Source organism: Gasterosteus aculeatus, chromosome 12 (assembly GCF_964276395.1).
Source record: "Gasterosteus aculeatus chromosome 12, fGasAcu3.hap1.1, whole genome shotgun sequence".
NCBI classification, from domain to species: Eukaryota; Metazoa; Chordata; class Actinopteri; order Perciformes; family Gasterosteidae; genus Gasterosteus; species Gasterosteus aculeatus.
Window position 1 is genome coordinate 22,262,974 of NC_135700.1, and position 20,654 is coordinate 22,283,627.

The 20,654-nt window shown below is 44.9% G+C and overlaps 2 protein-coding genes across 4 annotated transcripts; one reads left to right on the forward strand and one right to left on the reverse strand.

Moving 5' to 3' along the window:
- Positions 1–70: 70 nt before the first annotated feature.
- LOC120807754 (uncharacterized) lies at positions 71–4,692 on the reverse strand. Its single transcript, XM_040160082.2, has 5 exons — positions 3,346–4,692; positions 1,079–1,771; positions 922–987; positions 747–825; positions 71–643 (listed from the first exon to the last, which is right to left on the reverse strand). The coding sequence occupies exons 1-5, from the start codon at positions 3,578–3,580 to the stop codon at positions 472–474; spliced, it is 1,245 nt and encodes a 414-aa protein (XP_040016016.2). The 5' UTR covers positions 3,581–4,692; the 3' UTR covers positions 71–471.
- Positions 4,693–10,999: 6,307 nt separating this feature from the next.
- Positions 11,000–19,006, forward strand: apip (APAF1 interacting protein). 3 transcript variants are annotated; one of them, XM_040160095.2, is made up of 8 exons: positions 11,000–11,262; positions 14,016–14,084; positions 15,171–15,271; positions 16,316–16,364; positions 16,462–16,579; positions 17,224–17,359; positions 18,285–18,452; positions 18,542–19,006. In XM_040160095.2, the coding sequence occupies exons 2-8, from the start codon at positions 14,019–14,021 to the stop codon at positions 18,639–18,641; spliced, it is 738 nt and encodes a 245-aa protein (XP_040016029.1). In that variant the 5' UTR covers positions 11,000–11,262; positions 14,016–14,018; the 3' UTR covers positions 18,642–19,006. The 3 variants fall into 3 exon arrangements, with proteins under 3 accessions (XP_040016029.1, XP_077941904.1, XP_077941906.1); XM_078085778.1 differs by having other exon boundaries at positions 11,162–11,262; positions 13,854–14,084; XM_078085780.1 differs by having other exon boundaries at positions 11,163–11,262; positions 11,970–14,084.
- Positions 19,007–20,654: the final 1,648 nt, after the last annotated feature.

Here is a 20,654-nt window from a genome sequence, read left to right on the forward strand (position 1 = left end):
TGTTTGTTGCTGCGCGGTGGAATCTGTGCCCGTGCTGCTGCGTTGTGTTGGCTGACAAAGGAGTTGATTATCTGATCACTGTTTCCTTTAATAAAAATAAAAAAAATCTGCAAAACCACAGAACAGCTTAATATAAGTTACAATCCACAACACAGTTGTCAATCACGTCATAACAAAAGGATTCAAAGTAATAATAAAGCTTTTAAAATAATCCATCAGGGTGGACACAAACTTTCCTCCCGTCAACAAGTTAAAATATTTACAAAAACAAAAGCAGAAACTTGAAATGAAGCCGATTTGTCAAACTTGACCCGTTTTGTATTTTACAGTGTATGAAATAAACCACGGTTTTGCCGTTTCAAACGCTGTGAAAGTCCACAGAAAACTTTTCGCTCAACGTGTTTGCGCTGATCTGCATGAAGCCGCCCTGCGTTTCTGGGACGATCCCCCAGAGGTGCGAGTTTGTGAGCCTCAGTGGGATTTCTCTGAAAGCTCCTCCAGCGGGACGACGGTGTATTCTGACGCGTGTCCGTTCTCCTTGGGCCCCTCTTTGTGCAGGAACGTCTCCATCTCCAGCTCCCTCTGCTGGTCTGACGGGTTACTTTTGCCGTCGAGCTGCGCCGCCTGGGGCGGTCCGTTCCACCTTCATAAAAAAAAAAAAAAGGATCATTAACAATTGAATTCTACGCTCAAAACAGGCCCAATTATCATATGTTGCTCATCTCCGTCCGATATTAAAGGCTCACCTTTCTCTAGTGGCGATGGCCACGAAGAGCACAACCAGTGCTGCAAGACCGACAATAAATCCAGTAATGATCATCCATCCTGGAGATTTGGGGAAGTAGGAGTTAGTCAAAAGGAACGGCTTGAATCAGAAAAAAAAAAAAAACTGATATTGGCAGCATTCCTTTTCGGGCTCACCTGGTGTACCACCTGCTGTGGAGGATGCCGGTGCGTCATTCGGTGTTCCTACGTTTGGTTCTGAAACTAAGGAAAGGAAAACATCTGTTCAGTAAAGCAGTTATGAAAGCTATTGGCAGCGTCACTGATGGGGAAAGGTACCGTTTGGGATATTTACCTCCGTATTTAGGGTTAAACATTCGTACATCACGTTGAATGGTTTTAGTCACCAATCCCGATCCGGATTCTTCCCCCGATCCGTCGCCTGAACCTTTGCTTTCTGCAAACACTTCTGGGACCTTTCGTCTGCTCAAAGGGGCCCCGGAGGATGACGACGCGGCGCTGGTTTCTGTAGCGGAGCCGGAGGTCGTGGAAGCGGTGGCGTACGGGCCAAACATCTCCCCGTCTCCGGACCCCGAGGCGGACGTCTCGTTGCTCAGGAAGCCAAAGGTGGAGACGGCGTGGTCAGCGGCCTTAGAGGTCGAGAGGTGGTCCGGGGTGACGCCGGGCCGGGCTTCGTTGGGCGCCGAGGTCGAGCTGGACCGGGGGCTTTGTGTGGCGGGTTGATCCGAACTGGAGTCATCTGTGATCGGCGGCGGCTGTGTGGCGGCCGAGCTCGGGGCCCGTGCGTCGGCCGTGGCTTCAAACCGGAGGGACACGGAGGTCGCGTGCACGTCGCCGGCCTCCCCGGCGCTGCCCTCCGCCGCGTCGCTCTCCTGTGGGCCAGAGGTCGGCCGCAGGGACCCGCTGAGGTTTGCGCTCGGTGATTCAGGTGCGCCTGAGGGGAGGAGAAGGTGGTCGACCAGGAAGCCGTCCGTGGCGGCCTCTCGGATGACCTCGTCCTCGGCGTTGTTGTGGATGTGGGTCGCAGCTGGGAGGGAGAGAAATAAAAAAAATAATTAAAAAAAAATCCACGGGTCACATTGAGAGTTTGCTCAGCAGGCCTCGACACGATGAAAGGAGAGGAAAGTTACTGGGGCACAAGTGCTTTGACCCAACATCTTGTATCAACTTGTTGCGCTAGTCTCTTGTAATGATTAACCTTGGTGACTAATCGGCAAACAGGACGGGCAGCCTCATCAAAGTATTACATTAACAAAAGCAGACCGCTCTTTTGACTCACCCTGTACCACAGAAAACCATGACTGTTGCTTCCGCCTGCTTAAGTCGGTAGGAAGCCAGTTTCAGGGTTTTGTACCAGTATGGAGGAGGAAGCAAGAGGACCGAATAGGAAATCTCAGCACACCATGATCCAAAATGTATAGAACATATTTAACATTTGGCGTTTGCTCAAGTTATTGTCTTCCGACCTGCTTTTTAACAGAAGATCTTTTATTAAAAGAATATTTTTCAGGTTAATCTTGTGACCTCTTTAAACGGGTCCGATTCCCCAAACCTTTGGAACCAATGGTGACTTCATATGTAATACTATCCAACAGTAGAATGTTACTTGCTCGTTGATGCAACAGTCTGGTTAATGTATCATATTAAGGTAAAGAGGGTGTGCCGGGAACTGCAAGGTTGGTGGTTCGAGCCCCCCAAAGTGTCCCTGAGCAAGGCACCTAACCCGTAATTGCTCCCTGGGCAAAAATGTAAAAAGGCCATGGGTTATAAATGCAAGTTGCTTTGGATAAAAGCGTCAGCTACATGACCTGTAATGTAATAGTAACCTGTAAAGTTACAGCTGCCAATGCTGCAAAACATTCACTTTTGACGTTTATGTATTGAACACTTGAATTGGACTTTCCTTGTCTGGCCTTAATGAGAAACAAAGTGCTGCCTGAAAAATCTCAAAGTAAAAAGTTAATTAAATAGGGAATGAGGGAAGGTCTCCCTTTCTGCCCGGTCATGTTCCGCTGCAGTGTTCCCTATGAAGTTACACGTTTGCCCAAACTTCTGTGACAGCTTTTTGCTGATCTCTGGTGTCACCTTACTCCAGACACTGGCGTTAATGCACCTCCTGGAGCAGCTCGCCACGCTTTACAAAAGATCTCTGTGTGTCATCAGGAGGTGCCAGTGAAACCTGTGCACCGGCGGTGAAATACTACTCTGCGGTTCTCGCAGAGGGAGCGAGACCTGGAACATGAAGAGCATCTCAGGCAGGGAGGAGAACGCGCTCACTCCCGGGGTCAGAATAAGGACGCCGCGGACGCCTCGGGCGTCTGTGGAATTACTGCTTTGTCAGATGGAAAAGCCGTGAGAACGGCTTCACTGGTCCTCAGGTGAAAGGATTACATTTAGTCCAACAATCTGCTTGATTAACGGTGATCATCTTACGTGGGGGAATAATCAGATCAAAAGAGATCTACCTGAATATTGATTTATTCCCCCCCCCCTTAGTTTTATCTTTTAAGACAAGTCACCTGCAGCTACAAAAAAGGTTATTTTAAGTGCTGCAGAAATATTCACTGCTTTAAACAGAAAGCATGAGAAACGGTTACTTACTGTGAGCAGGCGACGAGTGGACAACCGCGAGAAGTCCGAGAAGGACCCCAAACAGAAGACTCCTCATCTTGATGCAGGAAACCTGGGACGCGTCCATGGCTCTGACGTTGACTGAGCTGAAACTATTGAGAGCGGTGAACTGACAATCATGTGTTGGCTTTTTATAGGAGCAGCAGGTATGTGTCACATCAGTACAACAATGGCTGACGACACACACACACACACACACACACATGGGCCGGCACACCTGTGGACACACCCTCTTCCTAATAAACTTTCTCACACTCCCCCTGCTCCCTTGGAAGAATAAACAGTTTGTAGGTACTTATTGATCAAAGAGCAACAGAAAAGTCACATTTAACCCTTGAGTTTTAAAATGTTACGCAATTAAAAGTCTTACATATGCAATGTTGATGTACAAAAAGATTACCATAAAAAGAATTTATGGTAATAAAACAAAATAGGTAAATAAATATACATATATGCTCAGATACATGCATATATTTGTAAGGAGCGGATAATTGAGTGGAGACAAAATAATGGCAGAATTTTTATCAAGTTACTCGGTCAGAAATATTGACAACATTGACAGTATAAAAAAAAAGAAGAATGCAAAACATTCCTCCTAATATTCAAACTCAATTCAGGTGCGGGCCAGATGTAGCCCACCTCGACCGAACGCGGGTCAGACCATTACGGCCTGCGGGGGGGGCGCTGGCGGTCCAACAGTCCGACGAGGGAGGGTGTAAAAACTTAAACTAACATTAAACTTTCATATTAAGGTGGGAGCCACAAAATATCGTCCCGAGAGCCGCAATTGGCCCGCGGGTCACGCGTTTGAGACCCCTGTCCTAATATATACATGCAAAATAATGGCCAATATTCCTTTAATTAGAGTACGTATTTTATTCTTTCTAATGCAGTTAAATGATTAAAAACACGTCAATGAATCGGATTAACACGGACACCTCTTGTCGTGCATATTCATACATCGATGGTGGGAAGGTGCCAACCGTCCATCGGTGCCAGTCAACCCAAGGACACACTGACTTGGACTAAAACCTCCAATTAGCACATCGCGGTACAAGGAGGAAGTCCAAGCAACCGCTTGATCACGGGAGAACCCCCGAGAACCGGCTTTAACGGGCAGCAGAACAGTTGCCAGCTGGGAGAAATGCTTTGGAAACATGTCAATGTTCAGCAGATAAGTTATTTCCTTCTCATAAGTTCTTTGTTCGTTCCACCTCTCTTTATTCCCACAGGGAAAAAAAAAATGGGTTGCAACACAATCTTCGCTTTTGGTCTGGTTTCAACTTTTTTTTTTTTTGCGCATGTCATCTCAGCGCCTTTTTCACCACATCCTGCGCGCCGTCTTGCCGCGTGTTTAGCGATCGTCTGGTGTTCGGCGGAAGTCGATGCGTCACAGCGGCGGTGTTCTCCTGTCGGACGTCACGGTTTGCTCAGCGTGCGTGGGCGCGCACGTGCTCGGTCCTGCGCTCCGCACCTTGAGGAGGCTCCTCCTCCTCCTGTCCGTCACAGGTGGGAATGGACGCTTGATGATGAGTCACCAGACGCCAACATTGCGCACCGTTATGCCCGCAGTGAAACAACCTCGGCAGTTTTGGGGAAGATTTATGACGGCTAACCGGCTTTGTTAATGGCTTCTCAACTAGCGTGAGGGTGATTCAATTATTTACTGCGTTCTCATTTTAAAAACATTCCTTTAGATATGTAGACTTCGACAAGCAGTATTTCTCTTTGGTTGAGCATCTTTCTCCCGGCGTAGACATGAAGCCATGGAGATTTGGCCCCCGTTTCTCCTCAGAACTATACGTACATTTAAATGCTGAAAAGTGAAACAGCCTCAATTTTTTTTTTTTTTTAAACGCCAGCGTTTCAAAATGTGCCTTTTCAGAACAGGCTGAATGCTCGGCCTGCGGTGTTGCTGCTCGTAGCTCCCTCCGAAAACTCAAAAGAAAGCTCAGTCAACTTTCAACAACATAGTTCTGTCACATTCCATTGACGTGACTACTCAGCGAGAAACACTCTGGTTCAAGGTAAAAAAAAACTGCCTTTACTGATAGGAAAAGTTGCCGACTTGAGCCCCCGAACTAAAAGGTGCCCAAACAGTAATTGTGAAAACTATGAAAGTAAAAATAAACACTACTTACGCTGTGCTTCTACTTCAGAGGAAAACATTGACAACATTCACTTTACATATTAATGTCAAAGTTCAAGATTTGAGTCACAGAATATATAATGTTTGAAATATGACGCGTTGTTGTTCACGAAACTAGCATTAAAATTTAAAGCTCTACCTTCCAGTTTTACTATTAGGTTTTTCTTTATTTATCACTGACAATATCCACCACCCCTTTTAAAGAAATGGGGAGAAAGTAAAGCTACATGGCGAATGCCTACAGCCCCCCCGATCCCCAAATCCTCCTGGGCACACGTGAGGAAGCGTTTGGTCGTAATGTGAACTGCACCCAAGGCCCGACCGCCGTGAGCGACTCAGTCTGCAGAGCTTCGACGCCCTGAAGCCCCGCCGCTCAACAGTGCTGCTCGGGTATTTATTCCATTTTGACGTTGAACGTCGAGTATCTGTAACAATTCCTACAAAAACACCCCTCAGGGGTCCCGTGCAGTATAGGCCACACCTGCCGGGTGTGAAGTCGATTGAATAATATGTGAAGGCCACGCAAGCGGCCAGACAGACTATTTGCTTTGTAGCAGATGGCCAAACATTTGTCCCCATGTTAGCCTGTGTCGTACTCAGCAGGTATGCTAGAGGCTAAAGGGGAAAGCAGGCATTGAGGCCTAGTGTTTATCCGGGGGATGATGTCAGCAGTGACATCATCGGCTAGACCAAGTGAAAGGGGGGTGGGGGGGGTTAGTTGTAATGGGTGTTTCACACGTATATATGAGCAGGTTGATTGATTGACGGTGCTACAAAAGTTAAGAGGACATTGACTGCTGGGGGGCACGACTGGAACATCCGTGTGGCTGAGTGCACGTGATTGATTATGTTAATAAATTAGGTTTATTTGTACATATGTTTAACGTTACGTGTACGAGGGACCTTCTGATACCTGGACCAAGTCTTGCTTGTCTGCCTCCTACCAAGTCACTCGGTCTTGGCTTCCTCACACCAAGTGAAAGTGGAGGAAACGCGCACACACACACACACGCCGGCCCGTCCGAGCGTCGCCAAACTATAAAACATGACACAGGGTTTTTCTCTGTGTTCGTGTACAAACGAGAGCATGAATGGCTAAACTCTGGCATGGCAGCAGAACACAGGGTCTTTTAAGGGCAGGTCCTCTGGGCGTGTGCAAAACAATTAGCTGCCATTGTGAAGGCCCCGTCCTCCCCTCCACCTTGCTGTTATCTCGTGTTTCATGGCAGCAGCCATTGTCCCTGTCTCCAAAGTCCCAGCTCTCTCTCTCTCTCCCTCTCTCCCTCCCCCCCTCTCTCACATCTTTTGCCACCACGAATAATCAAGAGAAGCTCGTCAGCCTTTATCGCCTCCATCCTACCGTGGTCAAATATCCGCTTCAGTTTGAACATCTCTCCGCCGGATTCATAAAAACACATAATAGCGGACCTCATTGTGTTCTCAGGCAGTATTGTTTGTCGCCTTTTCCAATTTTGACAATTTCCGTGAAATGTGAAAAGGGATTTATGAATTCAAACAGGGAGGAAGATAACGTTGTGTTTCAACCGGCGGGCAAAAAATATTAAATCCACTGAAAGTTTGAAAACGTTATCCGTCACGTCATCTGAATCTAGAACCACGAATGCAAATGTTATATTCAAGTCCCTGAAGTAATTAGTCTCTATTCTTTCCCACATAAAATATCATGGTTGGAAACATGCAGCTTCATAGATATGTTAAGGGAGGGCATGAGGACCAAAGGAGTTTATTCAGGGTTCATTTCCAACATTTTATGACATCGCCACGGCAAGAGTCTACTTGAAACAAGCCATTCCCTTTCACCTGTAGATGATTACTGCTTTTCTTTTTCAGAAACATGGTTTTATCTTAATCACTGGAACAATAGTCTGCTTTTAAGTTTAAACTGATCGCAGTGTTTGTACATCACTTCTATCCGTTGAAATCAAAAAGGAAAAACAATGTTCTTACTCCAAGATAAAAGTTATAAAGGTTTATTGTATACTACTCTAATTCCAACTGTCTTTTCCTGGTTTATTCAGCTGTAATATTCTTTTACTGGTTGACAAAATGCTGCTGCCAGACTCCCACGCTAATCAAGCGGATACCTTGTTTTTATTATTCAGTCTCAAATGCTTCCTAATTGGTTTGCATGAATTATTCCAGTTATTTATTTGTTATATTTGTGTGTCTGCTGTTTTTTTAAGGTTCTTTTGTTGCATTTATATTTATGATTAAAGTGTGTACAACATTTAATATCCTTCTACTTGTTCTAGTTGAACTACGATTATAATTTAAAATAAAAAACAGACAATTTAATACATAAATACACTTCAGCTCCTCCTTTTACGTACACACTAGCTAACGTTAACCTAGTTTGTGAAGCTAACGTCAGCTAACAGCTAACTTTTGACTGAAGATCGGTCAAAAGTTACACTTCCACAGTTATTTATTCTATGTTTGTGTGTCTGCTGTTTTTTTAAGGTTCTTTTGTTGCGCTTATATTTATGAATAAAGTGTGTGCAACATTTAATATCCTTCTACTTCAAGAGTATTTCTGTAAAAGAACAAGTGGCCGTAGATCAGGGATTCCCAAAGTGTGGTGCGGGCACCCGTTGGGGTGCGCGAGAGGAAAACATGTAATCGTGGTCAAATTAAGTAATAATTCATATTAAATATAATTTGTAAAGAATCACATGACATGACTTGTTGAACTACGATTATAATTTAAAATAAAAACGGACAATTTAATACATAAATACACTTCAGCTCCTCCTTTTACGTACACACTAGCTAACGTTAGCCTAGTTTGTGAAGCTAACGTCAGCTAACAGCTAACTTTTGACTGAAGATCGGCCAAAAGTTACACTTCCACAGTTATTTATTCTATGTTTGTGTGTCTGCTGTTTTTTTAAGGTTCTTTTGTTGCGTTTATATTTATGAATAAAGTGTGTGCAACATTTAATATCCTTCTACTTCAAGAGTATTTCTGTAAAAGAACAAGTGGCCGTAGATCAGGGATTACCAAAGTGTGGTGCGGGCACCCGTTGGGGTGCGCGAGAGCAAAACATGTGATGGTGGTCAAATGAAGTAATAATTCATATTAAATATAATTTGTAAAGAATCACATGACATGACTTGTTGAACTATAATTATAATTTAAAATAAAAAACGGACAATTTAATACATAAATATCCTTCAGCTCCTCCTTTTACGTACACACTAGCTAACGTTAGCCTAGTTTGTGAAGCTAACGTCAGCTAACAGCTAACTTTTGGCTTGGCTGACTAACATCGGTAGAGTGTCAGGTGGTGTGAGATGCATGTGAACATCTGAAGCTATCAGCCGCAATAGAGAAGAGGACAAATAGACGGAGGAATCGGAGGCGATAGAAACAGAGTTAATACTTACTCGCTAACGTTACCTTTCTCTCGCCCCCTGCGCTGCGTGTGAAATCCTCAGATAGAATCCTCCCTTTTTATTCAGTTCCGTTTCTGAGACTATGCATGTGCCACTATTTGTTCTTTACGTGGTTTACTGTGTTTAAGTCATTTCAAATTCCCCTCCGATGATCAGTTGTGATGCGTAAATTTACATTTTGAGTTTTAAATAATTTAGCCACTATGTATGGTTAACTGGAATATGATGCAATCTGCCTCACAGCCTGTGCGTGTGTCCTCGTCCTTCTTATTGCTCCTTTAAAGTGACGTACATGGAATTTATTGAAACTTTGCAGTGTTTCAGGGTATTTATGTAGTTTTTTTGTTTGTCCTGATCCGGAAACAATATAACATAATGTTGTAGTTGCCCGCTTTGTTTGGTCTGTGTTCCCACTGCAACATTTGACAGCGGACTATTGTAAACAAGCACCACCCGTTAGCAAACTATTCTGTCATTGGTCCAATTTTAATGCAGCTATAAATAGACTTTTTATTTTCAGTGTGGAGGTATGGGGTTGCATGAACCCGGTCCACGTGGCCTAAAAAGTTCTCGAACCGCTGCCCTAGATGAAAAGTAAAAACCCTCATTTATTTTAGAAAGAATATCTGTATTAAATCGTAGCAAAACGCCAATAAAAAGAGCTTTTCAAATCAAAACTTTCATTGAGGTGATCAAAAAAGATGGTGGTACTACTGGGCCTGTTTCACCTCCTTTTCTATCACCCTTATTCGGGCGGGTTTGTGCCGGTTGTGCAGTTGGAGAATTTAATGACACTTCAATCCATCTCCGACAAGCACTCCGATGAGAGGCATAACTGAATCTGCCAGGCTGAAGATCCGCCAAAAGTTAAGACACTTCCACTGAGAACTTTTCCCACGCAGAGTAGAACAGGACCAGCAGCTCCTAAAGGAAGGTTGAACTTTGAAGTTGGACGTCCAGCTGTCCAGCCTCCGGGAGACTGCGCAGCCCAGACACAGCGGACACCGTGTTGTTGAGAGGGGTGAGGAGGGGCAGTGTTTTGGGAGCTCTTCCTAAAGTCCACGGTCATCTCCACAGTTTCGAGTAATTTTTTTTTTAGCTCCGGGTTGTTCTGACTACACCAGTGAGTGTGAAGCAACAGAAAGCATGTTGAGACTGGACGCAGTTCTTTTTAAATCAACTTCCTCAACATTTATCACTTGCGTTGACTGGTATGGATTGGTTATGACATATATACAACCTGTTTCTATATTAAATTTCTTTATGGTCTCAACATTGAGGTGGATTTAGGAGATGATGGGGAACAGGGGCTCTGTGTCATTTACAGTATTTAGAGGCAGAGATTACTTAATTAAACATATGTTAATATCTGAATGCTTATTCCAGAATATTTTACCATGACAGTATGAGTTGTATGTGCTTGTCTGTAATAATATCTGTAATTTGTTATATCAGGCCTGAACGGAGCTTAAATGTTTAACACCGTGGATGCAATGGACGGTCCTCAAAAGACACCTTCGATATGCAACGTGAGGTCACGTCTTTTGACGACGTCGGTGGAAGAAATTTGCATCCCAATGAGATTAACGATAAAAGATTAGAGTGATTCGATCCAGTGGTGTTGTGGCTGCACTATGTGAGCCAATACAACATAAATGTAGTTTAGCATCAATCCAGAGGGTGTAAACGTTGGCAAAGTGCATGTTTAAAGCCTAATAGTGAGAAAGTATACCCACACTCACACAAACACATCTACAATGCAGTGGTGGAAAACAAGAGTACAAAAATAAACTATCGTGGCTCACTTTTTTACTCCACCAGGTTATTACTTGAGTTACTCTTAAATGTGAGACCCGGAAGGTTAAAATAAAAGGAATGATTCAGCTACACTCCTTGACAACTGCTTAGCAAATATTGTGGTAGCACTGGCATGGGCCATTGTGTACATTGAGGCTAAGTTACCTTACTATTTCCTTTACTTTGATTGTATATAGACCATTAAGTCAATGAGTCAACCCCCCACAGGACATACCTGGCTGAAAAAAACGAACTGCTCCCACGTGCACGTTTCAAAATAAAACTGTTATCACAATGCTTGTTCCACCGCAGATGTGCACAGAAAGAAACAAGAAAATACACTACATTTTGTTAAAATAATATCATTCTGAGGCGAAACGCTTGAGAAACACAGGATGGTTGAACGAATATCACATCCGGAAAGGGATCCAGTCCGGGTGTCGCACGTCGATGACGCAGTAACAGCAGTTAGCTATTTTGACATCGTAACTGCGTTTTAACCACCGACTGACTTCAAAACGCAGGTAAAGTAGGAAGTTGTGGTATTAGTGGCATATTCGCTGGTTATTTCAGGGGCAAATTCGCTGTTGCAACACAACGCTTTTGCAACCTGTTTTAAAAGTTGGTCCAGTTGCTAACGGCAGGTTAGCCAAAGTTGCTACAGATGACTCATCTGAGGCAACGACAGAAGAAGCTGCATATCACTTAACATTAATTTGATGTGTTTTTAATCAGCTAAAAACGGAACAGTTCCGTGCCACCAAACAGACACAACAGCCGCGTTTATTATACTGAAACGTCAAGTTATAAAGTTACGCCAGTACAACTTTATTAAGCTAACGTCAACTGAAACATCCGATGTCGCAGGCAACCATGGTAACGTTAGCTTAGCATTTAGCAAATGAAGTAAATCAGTGGCTCTCACCGGGAACGCGTAACGTCAACCTCATGTGCATTGTGGTAATTGTTCAACAAGGAATTTAAAGATCGTTAGTAAGTTAGCGGGGCACGTGCATAATCAGACGTGTGTAAGTTCTTTTTGGGATAGTTTTTATTCTAGGAAGAGTTCAGCTGGTGGTCTCTGTTTAAAGTGTTTTATCAGTGAAACCATCGATCAAACGTTAATACATGCCGTCTTACGCTGTAACCCACGTTTGCTAAATTCAGTTATTATAGTGTTGCAACATCTCTCATCCAAATGTCATGTGTGTTCACATGTCAAAAATTCCAGCGAAGCAACAAGAATCGTTTTTCAAAACCAGTTCTGGGCTTCTACGGTATCACATGAACAGCAGGAAAAACAAGGGCTGCACCTGGAGACGAAGATACGAGAGATAAGATTCTCCTTTGTTGGCCCTGCGGCGGGGAAATTCACAGGATAACACGAGAAAGTTAAATTAATGTCATAACACACGCAGACGTTTCTCTTAACCTTCCTCTTGTGTCAGCTTTTTGTTACCATCTCTCAAGTCAGCTGTAAAATACACTAAAAACAATCATCTATCATCCGATTGGTTTCTCATCTCTTGGTTACCTTGTTAGGCTTATTAATCCATGAAAATATTGATTTTAATATTTTTTGGTGTGGGCCTCAGGGGCTTTTCTCTGTCAGCTGGTGACTGCGAGTCACTCACTGGATACTGAATTGACCTCATATGGTGGTCTTTGCTTGTTTGTGTGCAGGTAGACTGAATAAAAAGGTCAAATGAGAGGTCACATGATAATCGGCAGAGGAGCTGGCTGGCTGTGTACTCATGATTTTAGTTTTGGCTCTAATTATGATAACAACATAAAGGTCATCATTTCAACCAGAGCATTTCATAATTTAGTGAAAAGAAAATGTTTTTATTTAGTTGAAATCGAGATGTCTGACAAAGTCCAAAAGCCTTGATGCAGTAACACATTTATGTGGTTCTTTTCATGCATTTAAAAGGGGTCGGTGTTGACCCTAACACAAGAGACAGGGCTCAACCTGCGCCAATGCGCTCCTTCACATATTGTCCAAAACAATTAGAGTAGTAAACAATAACCATCAAAAGTTGAAGCAATTTATTGAGGGGACTGTAGTTTAGTGTGTTTATAGTCTATTTATATAATCTTACGTTTCTGTTCCAAACCAGCACCCAGGCGACAGCAGATCAAACCCAATTTGATACGACTTCCTGATCCTTCTCGTGTTTCTTTGGAATTAAAACATGTTCGTACTAATACTTAAATGGTGCGGTGTTGTTCAAACCAGTTTTTGTGCTGACAAGTTCTGCCGAGTTTCCAGCAGGAAGTGATTTTAATTGTATAAAATATTCTCAAGAAGCCATTACCAAAAAGGAAAACCTGGCTTTTCATTGGTACTGTGCTCCTTAAATCTAGTTCTCCAGGTCCCGATGTCTCCTATATAGATTATACTATGTACACATTTCTGGACAGAAGTGAATTAAGCTATTATCCAGTTTATCCTGATTGATTGTAGAAGGTTAGGATGTTCAAAATTGTGCTGAGAAAAGATTTAAATAAACAACTAAAACAAAGAGACGATTGGTAGGCGCGTCCCCTGGTTTGAAAGCCGTTGTCGTCCATTCATGTCACAACTAAAGAAAGCCCTGAACGAGAGACAAAAGGCTGAAGAGAAGCCTAAAATATTTTTCATTTAACTATGACAGTTACTGCATACATTAAAAGAAAAGTGTATTGTATTTTCAATTTGTTGTTAGATTTGATTTATTTTTTATTAGTTACGCATATTAATTCCTACTTTGTCAATTTGACCTGTTCAGAAATACACCCTATTTAAACCAGAATATGAACATTGATTTGGTTACCGTCGTCTATTTCAGTCAATTCCACACTTTTGTTTACTGGATTGTTATTGTAGAGATTCCTTTACGGGTTTTCCATTGGGCATCTTTCTTTGTATAAATAGAAATTTAAATCAATGGTGGCATCTGAGGTTTTTGAACAGCTCTGCCTATCTGCCCTTCCATCAAAAGAGAAGCGTGGCCCCTCGCTCACAGACGGGTGGGAGGAGAAGGAGTGGGAGGAAGGAATGGGTGAGAACTGTAAATCGGTGTGTGCCTTTTATTCTTCCCTGTATTATCTCAATCGTGTCTGATTTCAACAGGGAATAAATCCACATCAGGCTGACCCCATGCTGTCATTGTGACCTACCAGCCCCGAGTCTGTCTCGAACGACTCTAAAATCAATGTTGCTGCAACCGCTTCACACACTTCTTCCCTCGACGTTGTGAGTCGTCTCTTAATGTGCGCGGCGGTTCTCTCACAGGAGATGTCCTCTTTGTGTGGCCCCAGCAGCAGCTGCCAAGATGCAGATCAAGCGGCAGCAGAGAAACAAGTAAGCATGAGAGGACGCTTGAATTCCATGCATTTTGTATGACGTTATGCTTTGGAAACATACCTCTACTGCCAAAGTGAGGGATGATCCAGTAGCATTATTCATAAACGTGCATGTGTTGAATTGAACGATATTATTAGGCTGGATTCCACTTTATTGTAACAGCAGAGATCTCTGCTATTGGGACAACACAATAGATCTAAGCAGAAGTGTATACTCGAACGAACATCAGGGACTGGATATGAAGATGCTAATAGATAAATAAACATATACATATATATATATACACACACATACAGCCTATTTATAAAGTATAACCAGTATGAGGTGAATACGCCAAGATATATACAGTAGGCAGGCAAAAAATATAGTGCTGCTAAGTGGTGGTTTAAAAGCTGGAGGTATGATATAATTACGGTGTTCACGATGGGTACCACAGTATGGGCGTGGTGTGAGTAAGAATACACGCCGAGAGGACACGAAGTATGTATTGCATTGACAGCCCAGGTAAGTGCGTGCGCAGCAGTGTGGCGGTGAGAAGCAGCGATGTGAGTGGTTCGGAGCTCAGAGAGCAGACGGCTGATCCTGAACCTGCTGCTCCAGGAACACAGTCTGGTTGCGCCTCCCGGAGGGAAGGAAGTACAACGAAAAAGATACAACGAAATGGAGCTCCTTTCACGGCCTCCGGTCCGAGGCGCAGCAGTTGTCGTTCCGTGCTGTTACGAAGTCTGTAAAAGAAGACGGATGCACTCTCAGAAGAGTCTCAGAAGCAAAGTGCATTTGCACGCAATTCCTTCCGACTTCCCCTTTGTGTTCCTGGCACGCAGCTTCAAGCCAATTGCACAATGATGCTTTTGTCAAAGACTGTTTTTAGATGTGGATTAATACACATTCAGTGCTCAGTTGAGTACAAACAGCTGAATGGGTGTTTGGGTGGGATTGAATCCGAACTACATGCCATTTAAGTCGTAACTTGCCACCCAGAACAATAATAGAGAATCATGCGGCTGGCTAGTTAGCGGGCTGCTTTGGAAAGGTGCACGTTGGGCGGACATCATTTAATCGAGAGTCTTGTGTCCGTTGCAGGAGAAGGAGCATCCTCGGGTTCTCATCCCCGAGCTGTGCCGGCTCTTCTACCAGCTGGGATGGGTGACGGGGACGGGCGGAGGCATCAGTCTAAGACGAGGGTTCGTCATAATCTTCTTCTAGAAAAGGTCTCCCAAGGAGTTGGTGTTGGACATCACGCCAAGAAATGTAATGTTTTTGTGCCGCGAGGCTGAGGTTGCAGTTGAGGTTGCAGTTGTGGCGGCAGAAGGCCGCCGTGTTTGCTCAAAGAACCAGGGCTCGAGCTGCTGGCTTCGACCATCACAAACACCTTTGAACTTTTAGGTGGCGGCTATAAATCATCCCCGTTTGAAATGCGGATGGCGGACATTTGTTTGAGCCAACGGGGGAACGTGATGAAACCTCAGAGGAAACGAAACTCCATCTGCTGACTGCCGCTCGGTGCGGAGCGGCGTTCCGCTCAGATGGGAGAACATTTAAACTAAACGAAAAGGCCGACCGTAGCGTTTCCTTGCAGTGTTTAATGATTATACCTTTTGGTTTTGATATCTAATATGCAGTTCTTTTGCTCCGCAGCAATACCAAAGCTATTCAGAGTAGAGTCCACGAGTCGTATGTTTACAGGTCTGTGCTTGTTGAGCTTAGGAACCCAAAAGCCTTTAAGACGTATTCATTTACTCCGGATAAAGGAAGGTGGATAAAAGGAAACGCGTTACGCAATCGAAATTGGCCGCAGTGTCATTTTACAGAGCTGCTGTATTTTTATTTACTGTGAGAGCCGGTCCCACAGAGTTTAAGGTCTGAAGCTTCTTTTGTTTCTCCCTTTTCACGGTTGCTCTGCGTTTGACTCAGAAAAGACTCTGAGCCTGAGGCCGAACACCAACCGAAATCAATAGGATACTCCTTTACTGGCTCGGCACCGAAGAGCACAATCGCTCTTTCCTCCTCTTTCTATGGGGGGGGGGAAACGTCCCGGCTGTCGCCATTTAAGCACAACTCTGGTCATGAAATGACGCTGCGTGTTTAACACTGAAAGCTGTCCTCGGAAGAAAAGACACAATAGCGCGAGAGTCCAGTTGCGTTCCAACGCAAGAATCCAGTCTGTGCCCGAAAGCCGGCTGCCCTTTGAAGAATGGCTTGTGAATGTTCTGCTGTGTGCCTCCCAGAGACCAGATCTACGTCGCACCGTCGGGCGTCCAGAAAGAAAGAATACAGGTCAGTCGGCTCTGACCGCACCGCCAATTATTCTTCTGCTCCGTACAAATGATCCCCGTTTTTTAAATACCATCTTTTCTGTGTTTGCGCTACGCAGCCAGAGGACATGTTCGTGTGTGACATGGCGGAGAGGGACATCAGCTGTCCACCCGCCTGGAAGAACCTAAGGAAGAGCCAGTGCACGCCGCTCTTCATGAACGCCTACACTATGCGAGGTGAGTGCAGTCATACGTGTGCGTGGCCTCCGTGCTAACCAGCCCCCTCCAATAGCAGCCGTTGTCCTTTTCAACAAAGTCATTGATGAATTCAGAAAATCGTTTAGGCTTAATGGAAAAAGGAAAGCATGATGCCTGCATGTCAGCGTTGGGATATGTTTTTCGCTGAATGTCGCTGAACAGAATGTAATAAATAGCCATGGAAAGAAAAATGGTGAAATAAATAACAGAAAATCATTTCCCCCTCGTATTCCTTGATAAAACTATACGCCACGCACATTTTATTCTATAAACATGTCATGTAGTATTTGAAAAAAAACAAAAAACTCATCAGCCAGGTTTATCTTAAGATACTTATATACTCTCAAATCTTTAATAAATAAGTAACTCAAAGAAGTTCCACTCATAAAATACAGTTAAATTCATGTGACGTAAAGGTTCTCTCAAAAAACTAAATATATTCAGTTTGCATCTGTCACAAATCGTAAAACCCGAACCCATTAATCCCCCGACGTGAAACGTAAAAAATCATTTCAAAGCAAAGTGTACGTCGATCCGTCACCGTCTGTGGGCGGTTGCTTGCTTTGTCTTGTCTACAAGTACGCTCAAAAATCCCAATCTGCCTTCCCTTTGCTAAAACACAGGGGCACAGGCAGTCATACACACCCACTCCAAGGCTGCTGTCATGGCAACGCTGCTGTATCCTGGCAAAGAGTTCACGATTACACACCAGGAGATGATCAAGGGGATTCGTAAAGACTGCTCGGGCACCAACTACCGGTATGTAATCAGGGTCCAAGGATTCGAGGAGTCCAGAGAGGAAGTTTAGAAATGATCTCTGCACTCGCAGTGGAAATCAGCAGCAGCGGGTGTCTCAGCAAAGCTTTAAAACACCTTATGAAAATACTACAATTAACTCTGTTATCTTCTGCTCCACGAGGCTTTAACACGTCATAACGCCAGCCGCTTCATGGCTACATGCCCCCCCCCCTCCCCCCCCCCCCCCCGTGGTTCCCAAACTGTGGGGGGAATTGATATTAGATCCTGAAGAACGGGTTGTGTGTGTGTGTGTGTGAGTGAATAGGTGAACGTTGCCGCGCAGCGTAAAGCGCTTACAGTCGTCAGAAGTCCTTTCACCTTTCAATGGGCTTCATCAGGGAAGAGCATAACCGTTGTGCACCGAATCAACCACATGAGGAGTGCGGTTGTCCGCTCCTTCTGCGGCTTGGGGACGGCAGGAGTTACGAAATGGACGCCTCCTTTCTCGGCCGTGACCCCTTTTGTGGGGAAATGTGCGCGATGCAAATCACAGGCTGATACATGTGGTGTTTTTGCTTCACATCACAGCCCTTGTTTTTTTTTTTCATACTTGATAAAAATCCATTGAGGAGCGACGTTTGTTTGCTTTAAACAACGTGAACAGGGGGAAGAAGGTCATAGCTTTCTCTCTGCTGTGAGCTATGAAGGAAGCTGACAGCGGGAGCCAATTTTTAATAGTCCATTTAAATAATTGTTCAGATTGTAAAAAGATGGGAAAAAAAAAAAAGAACTGCAGCGACGACTTCATCTTGTTTGATTTGTTTTAATCGACCTGAAGCTCCACTAACGACGCGCAGCAGAGAGGAGCAGCAGGTCACTCAGGAAACTGTCGCCTGATTAAGTCGCCGCGAGCGCCCTTCTGACCGGCGCCGCGCGTCTCCCACAGATACGACGAGAGCCTCGTCGTGCCGATTATCGAAAACACGCCGGAGGAGAGGGACCTGACGTTCCGGATGATCCGAGCTATGGAGGAATACCCCGAGTCGTGCGCCGTCCTCGTGCGCCGCCACGGCGTCTACGTCTGGGGGGAGTCGTGGGAAAAAGCCAAGACCATGTGAGCGTTCGCCTCCCGCCGCCCGCTATCGGTGAATCTGTGACGAGCCGTAAATGAGTGGATTTTGTTTTTTTTGTGTTCTTGCGTAGGTGCGAATGCTTCGACTACCTGTTCGACATCGCCGTGCAGATGAAGCAGTGCGGGCTGGACCCCTCGGCCCGGCCCACAGAAGAACGGGGAATAGTTTGACATTCACCGCGGCTTTTTTTCTCCAAGACGGACGTGTTGCGGAAAGGTCAGCGGCGTCGGATGCAGGAGAGCGAGTTGTAATCCTTTGTCTCTCTCTCTCTCTCTCTCCCGGGGCGCCGCTTCACATTTGATGAGATTTGACTGAGGGGGGAAGGGGGGCGGTTTCGGGGTCTGCGGGGATCGAACGCCTGTGAGCTGCGAGCACCTGGAGGGGACGGGACGCGAGAAAAAAACACGTCGGGACAACTGTGTAAGGAGACGGCCGTCTGGTTCGAATGCTTCCCGTTGGATGACTCGTGCAGCTCGATTGATCCGAACGGGGATAAACGCCTTCAAATAAATAAAAAAAATCAATCAAATGTCAATCAAAGTTGTTGTTGTTGTTGTTGTTTTGTTTATAATTTCATGGCGAGGTCTTGTTGTTCCCTCGTTTTCCTTTAAAAAAAATAAATGTGTATTTATCTTTCTTCACCGAAACTGAACTAAAGCTTGACGCATCATCAACGTCAGACCATCCACCAGAAACCAAATGTCAAGAATGCATATTAATTATTCCCAATAAGCCGTCATGCATTTGAAATTGTACATATTACCTGTCGGCTACAATCGTTATAAATCGACGTAATGTGAGTGGAATGTGAAGCCAAAGCTCCGATGTGCAGTCGGCCCCTTTGAGAAGAGCAGAGGATCAACACGCTCAGCGGGATCACTTTGTACCTCCACACCAATGAAGCCACGCGTTCTATTCAAGACGTCCCACCAATCAAACCAGCGTATCACATGACCTGTCACCAGGGTGGGACGAGGCATTTTTAAGGGGTTCGGAAAGCCCTCGAAGGAGGCCTCACTCCTTTGTTCTCGTCCCGGCCGGAAACGATGAATCAAAAGAGTCAACGTGCTCAAATTTAAAATCAAAAAGTACTTTAATAACTAAACGGAAAAGTATCAATCAATACCACATGATGAAAATATGAAAAGCCCTCCAGACCGAACTAGAGGTACCAACAGTAGCCATTGAATCCATCCATCCGTTACCCAAGATACATAAATAACTGCTTGTATCGTCTTCTATTGGAGTTGATTGGGTTTTATTTCTTTTTGCACTGGTTTCAGCATCACTTCTTCTACACGTAACGACTCTAATCATTGCTCACATGTGTTTAGATTTTTATTCTTTTGTGATCAAACGACGGGCAGAAGAACATGAGCTTCCATCTCATCTGATCGCAATTGATTCCGCGTGTCAGCTGTCATCCTCCTGCGTATACTTAACTGTTGCCGTATGTGCCGGCGGGGGGGGGCGGTGCACGTTAATCAATGCCTTGGTCTCCGCCTCCACGGCTGTCAGAGCGATCGACGCCGCGGCGTTCCTGGTTTCGTCCCTCGTCCCTCGTCCCCCCTTTTTGCGCCGGAGCATCAGAACGACGCGGCGGGGGCGGAGTTAGTCTGAGGTTCCACTTCCGCCTCACTTCCACCCCTTCCCCGCCCCCCACCCTCCCTCCGCCTCTCCTCCCCCTCGACCACGCTTACTTCCTGTAGGCCCTCCGTGACCTACGAGGAGCCGTTTGCACTTCACCCCCCGCCCCCCACAAAGAGCTCGTTTCAGTCCTCGTGTGCTCGTGAATGCGGCCGGGGCAAAACAAGAAACCCCATCAAGGTTTCTGATCCCTTTGTCCTTCATCACTGCAGCCATTAGCCGTCTTCTTCTCGTTGTTATCGGGCGCCGTGCAGCGCATCTCATTATGAGCGCTGCAAAGAACCGTTATTTACTCCTCCTCAGTCAATTGGGCGACGTGCGGATGTTCAGCGGCTGTAACGGCGCCTCTCATCCCATAAATTATGTTCAAGTTGTATTAACGTGTTTGGCAGCCACGTCTCGGGAGAAAGGTCTCGTCGCTGCGCCGTTTTTTTTTTTTTTTAGGGTATTGATTTAAGTGTTAATGTGTTGTATGATTTTTAGCTTCGGTAAAAGCCTCGTGACGGGCAAAACGGTGATATAAGCTCATGTTATTG

What these genes read in the sequence shown, in the direction of transcription:
- apip (XM_078085778.1), top strand. Translation starts at nt 13,992, where the DNA reads ATGTGCGCGGCGGTTCTCTCACAGGAGATGTCCTCTTTGTGTGGCCCC. An exon ending in TGCTCGGGCACCAACTACCG is followed by an intron (nt 17,360 to 18,284) that starts GTATGTAATCAG and finishes CGTCTCCCACAG; the next exon opens with ATACGACGAGAGCCTCGTCG. An exon ending in TGGGAAAAAGCCAAGACCAT is followed by an intron (nt 18,453 to 18,541) that starts GTGAGCGTTCGC and finishes GTTCTTGCGTAG; the next exon opens with GTGCGAATGCTTCGACTACC.
- LOC120807754 (XM_040160082.2), bottom strand. Translation starts at nt 3,580, where the DNA reads ATGTGTGTGTGTGTGTGTGTGTGTGTCGTCAGCCATTGTTGTACTGAT. An exon ending in CCACTCGTCGCCTGCTCACA is followed by an intron (nt 1,772 to 3,345) that starts GTAAGTAACCGT and finishes TCTCCCTCCCAG; the next exon opens with CTGCGACCCACATCCACAAC. An exon ending in GCCATCGCCACTAGAGAAAG is followed by an intron (nt 644 to 746) that starts GTGAGCCTTTAA and finishes TTTTTTATGAAG; the next exon opens with GTGGAACGGACCGCCCCAGG.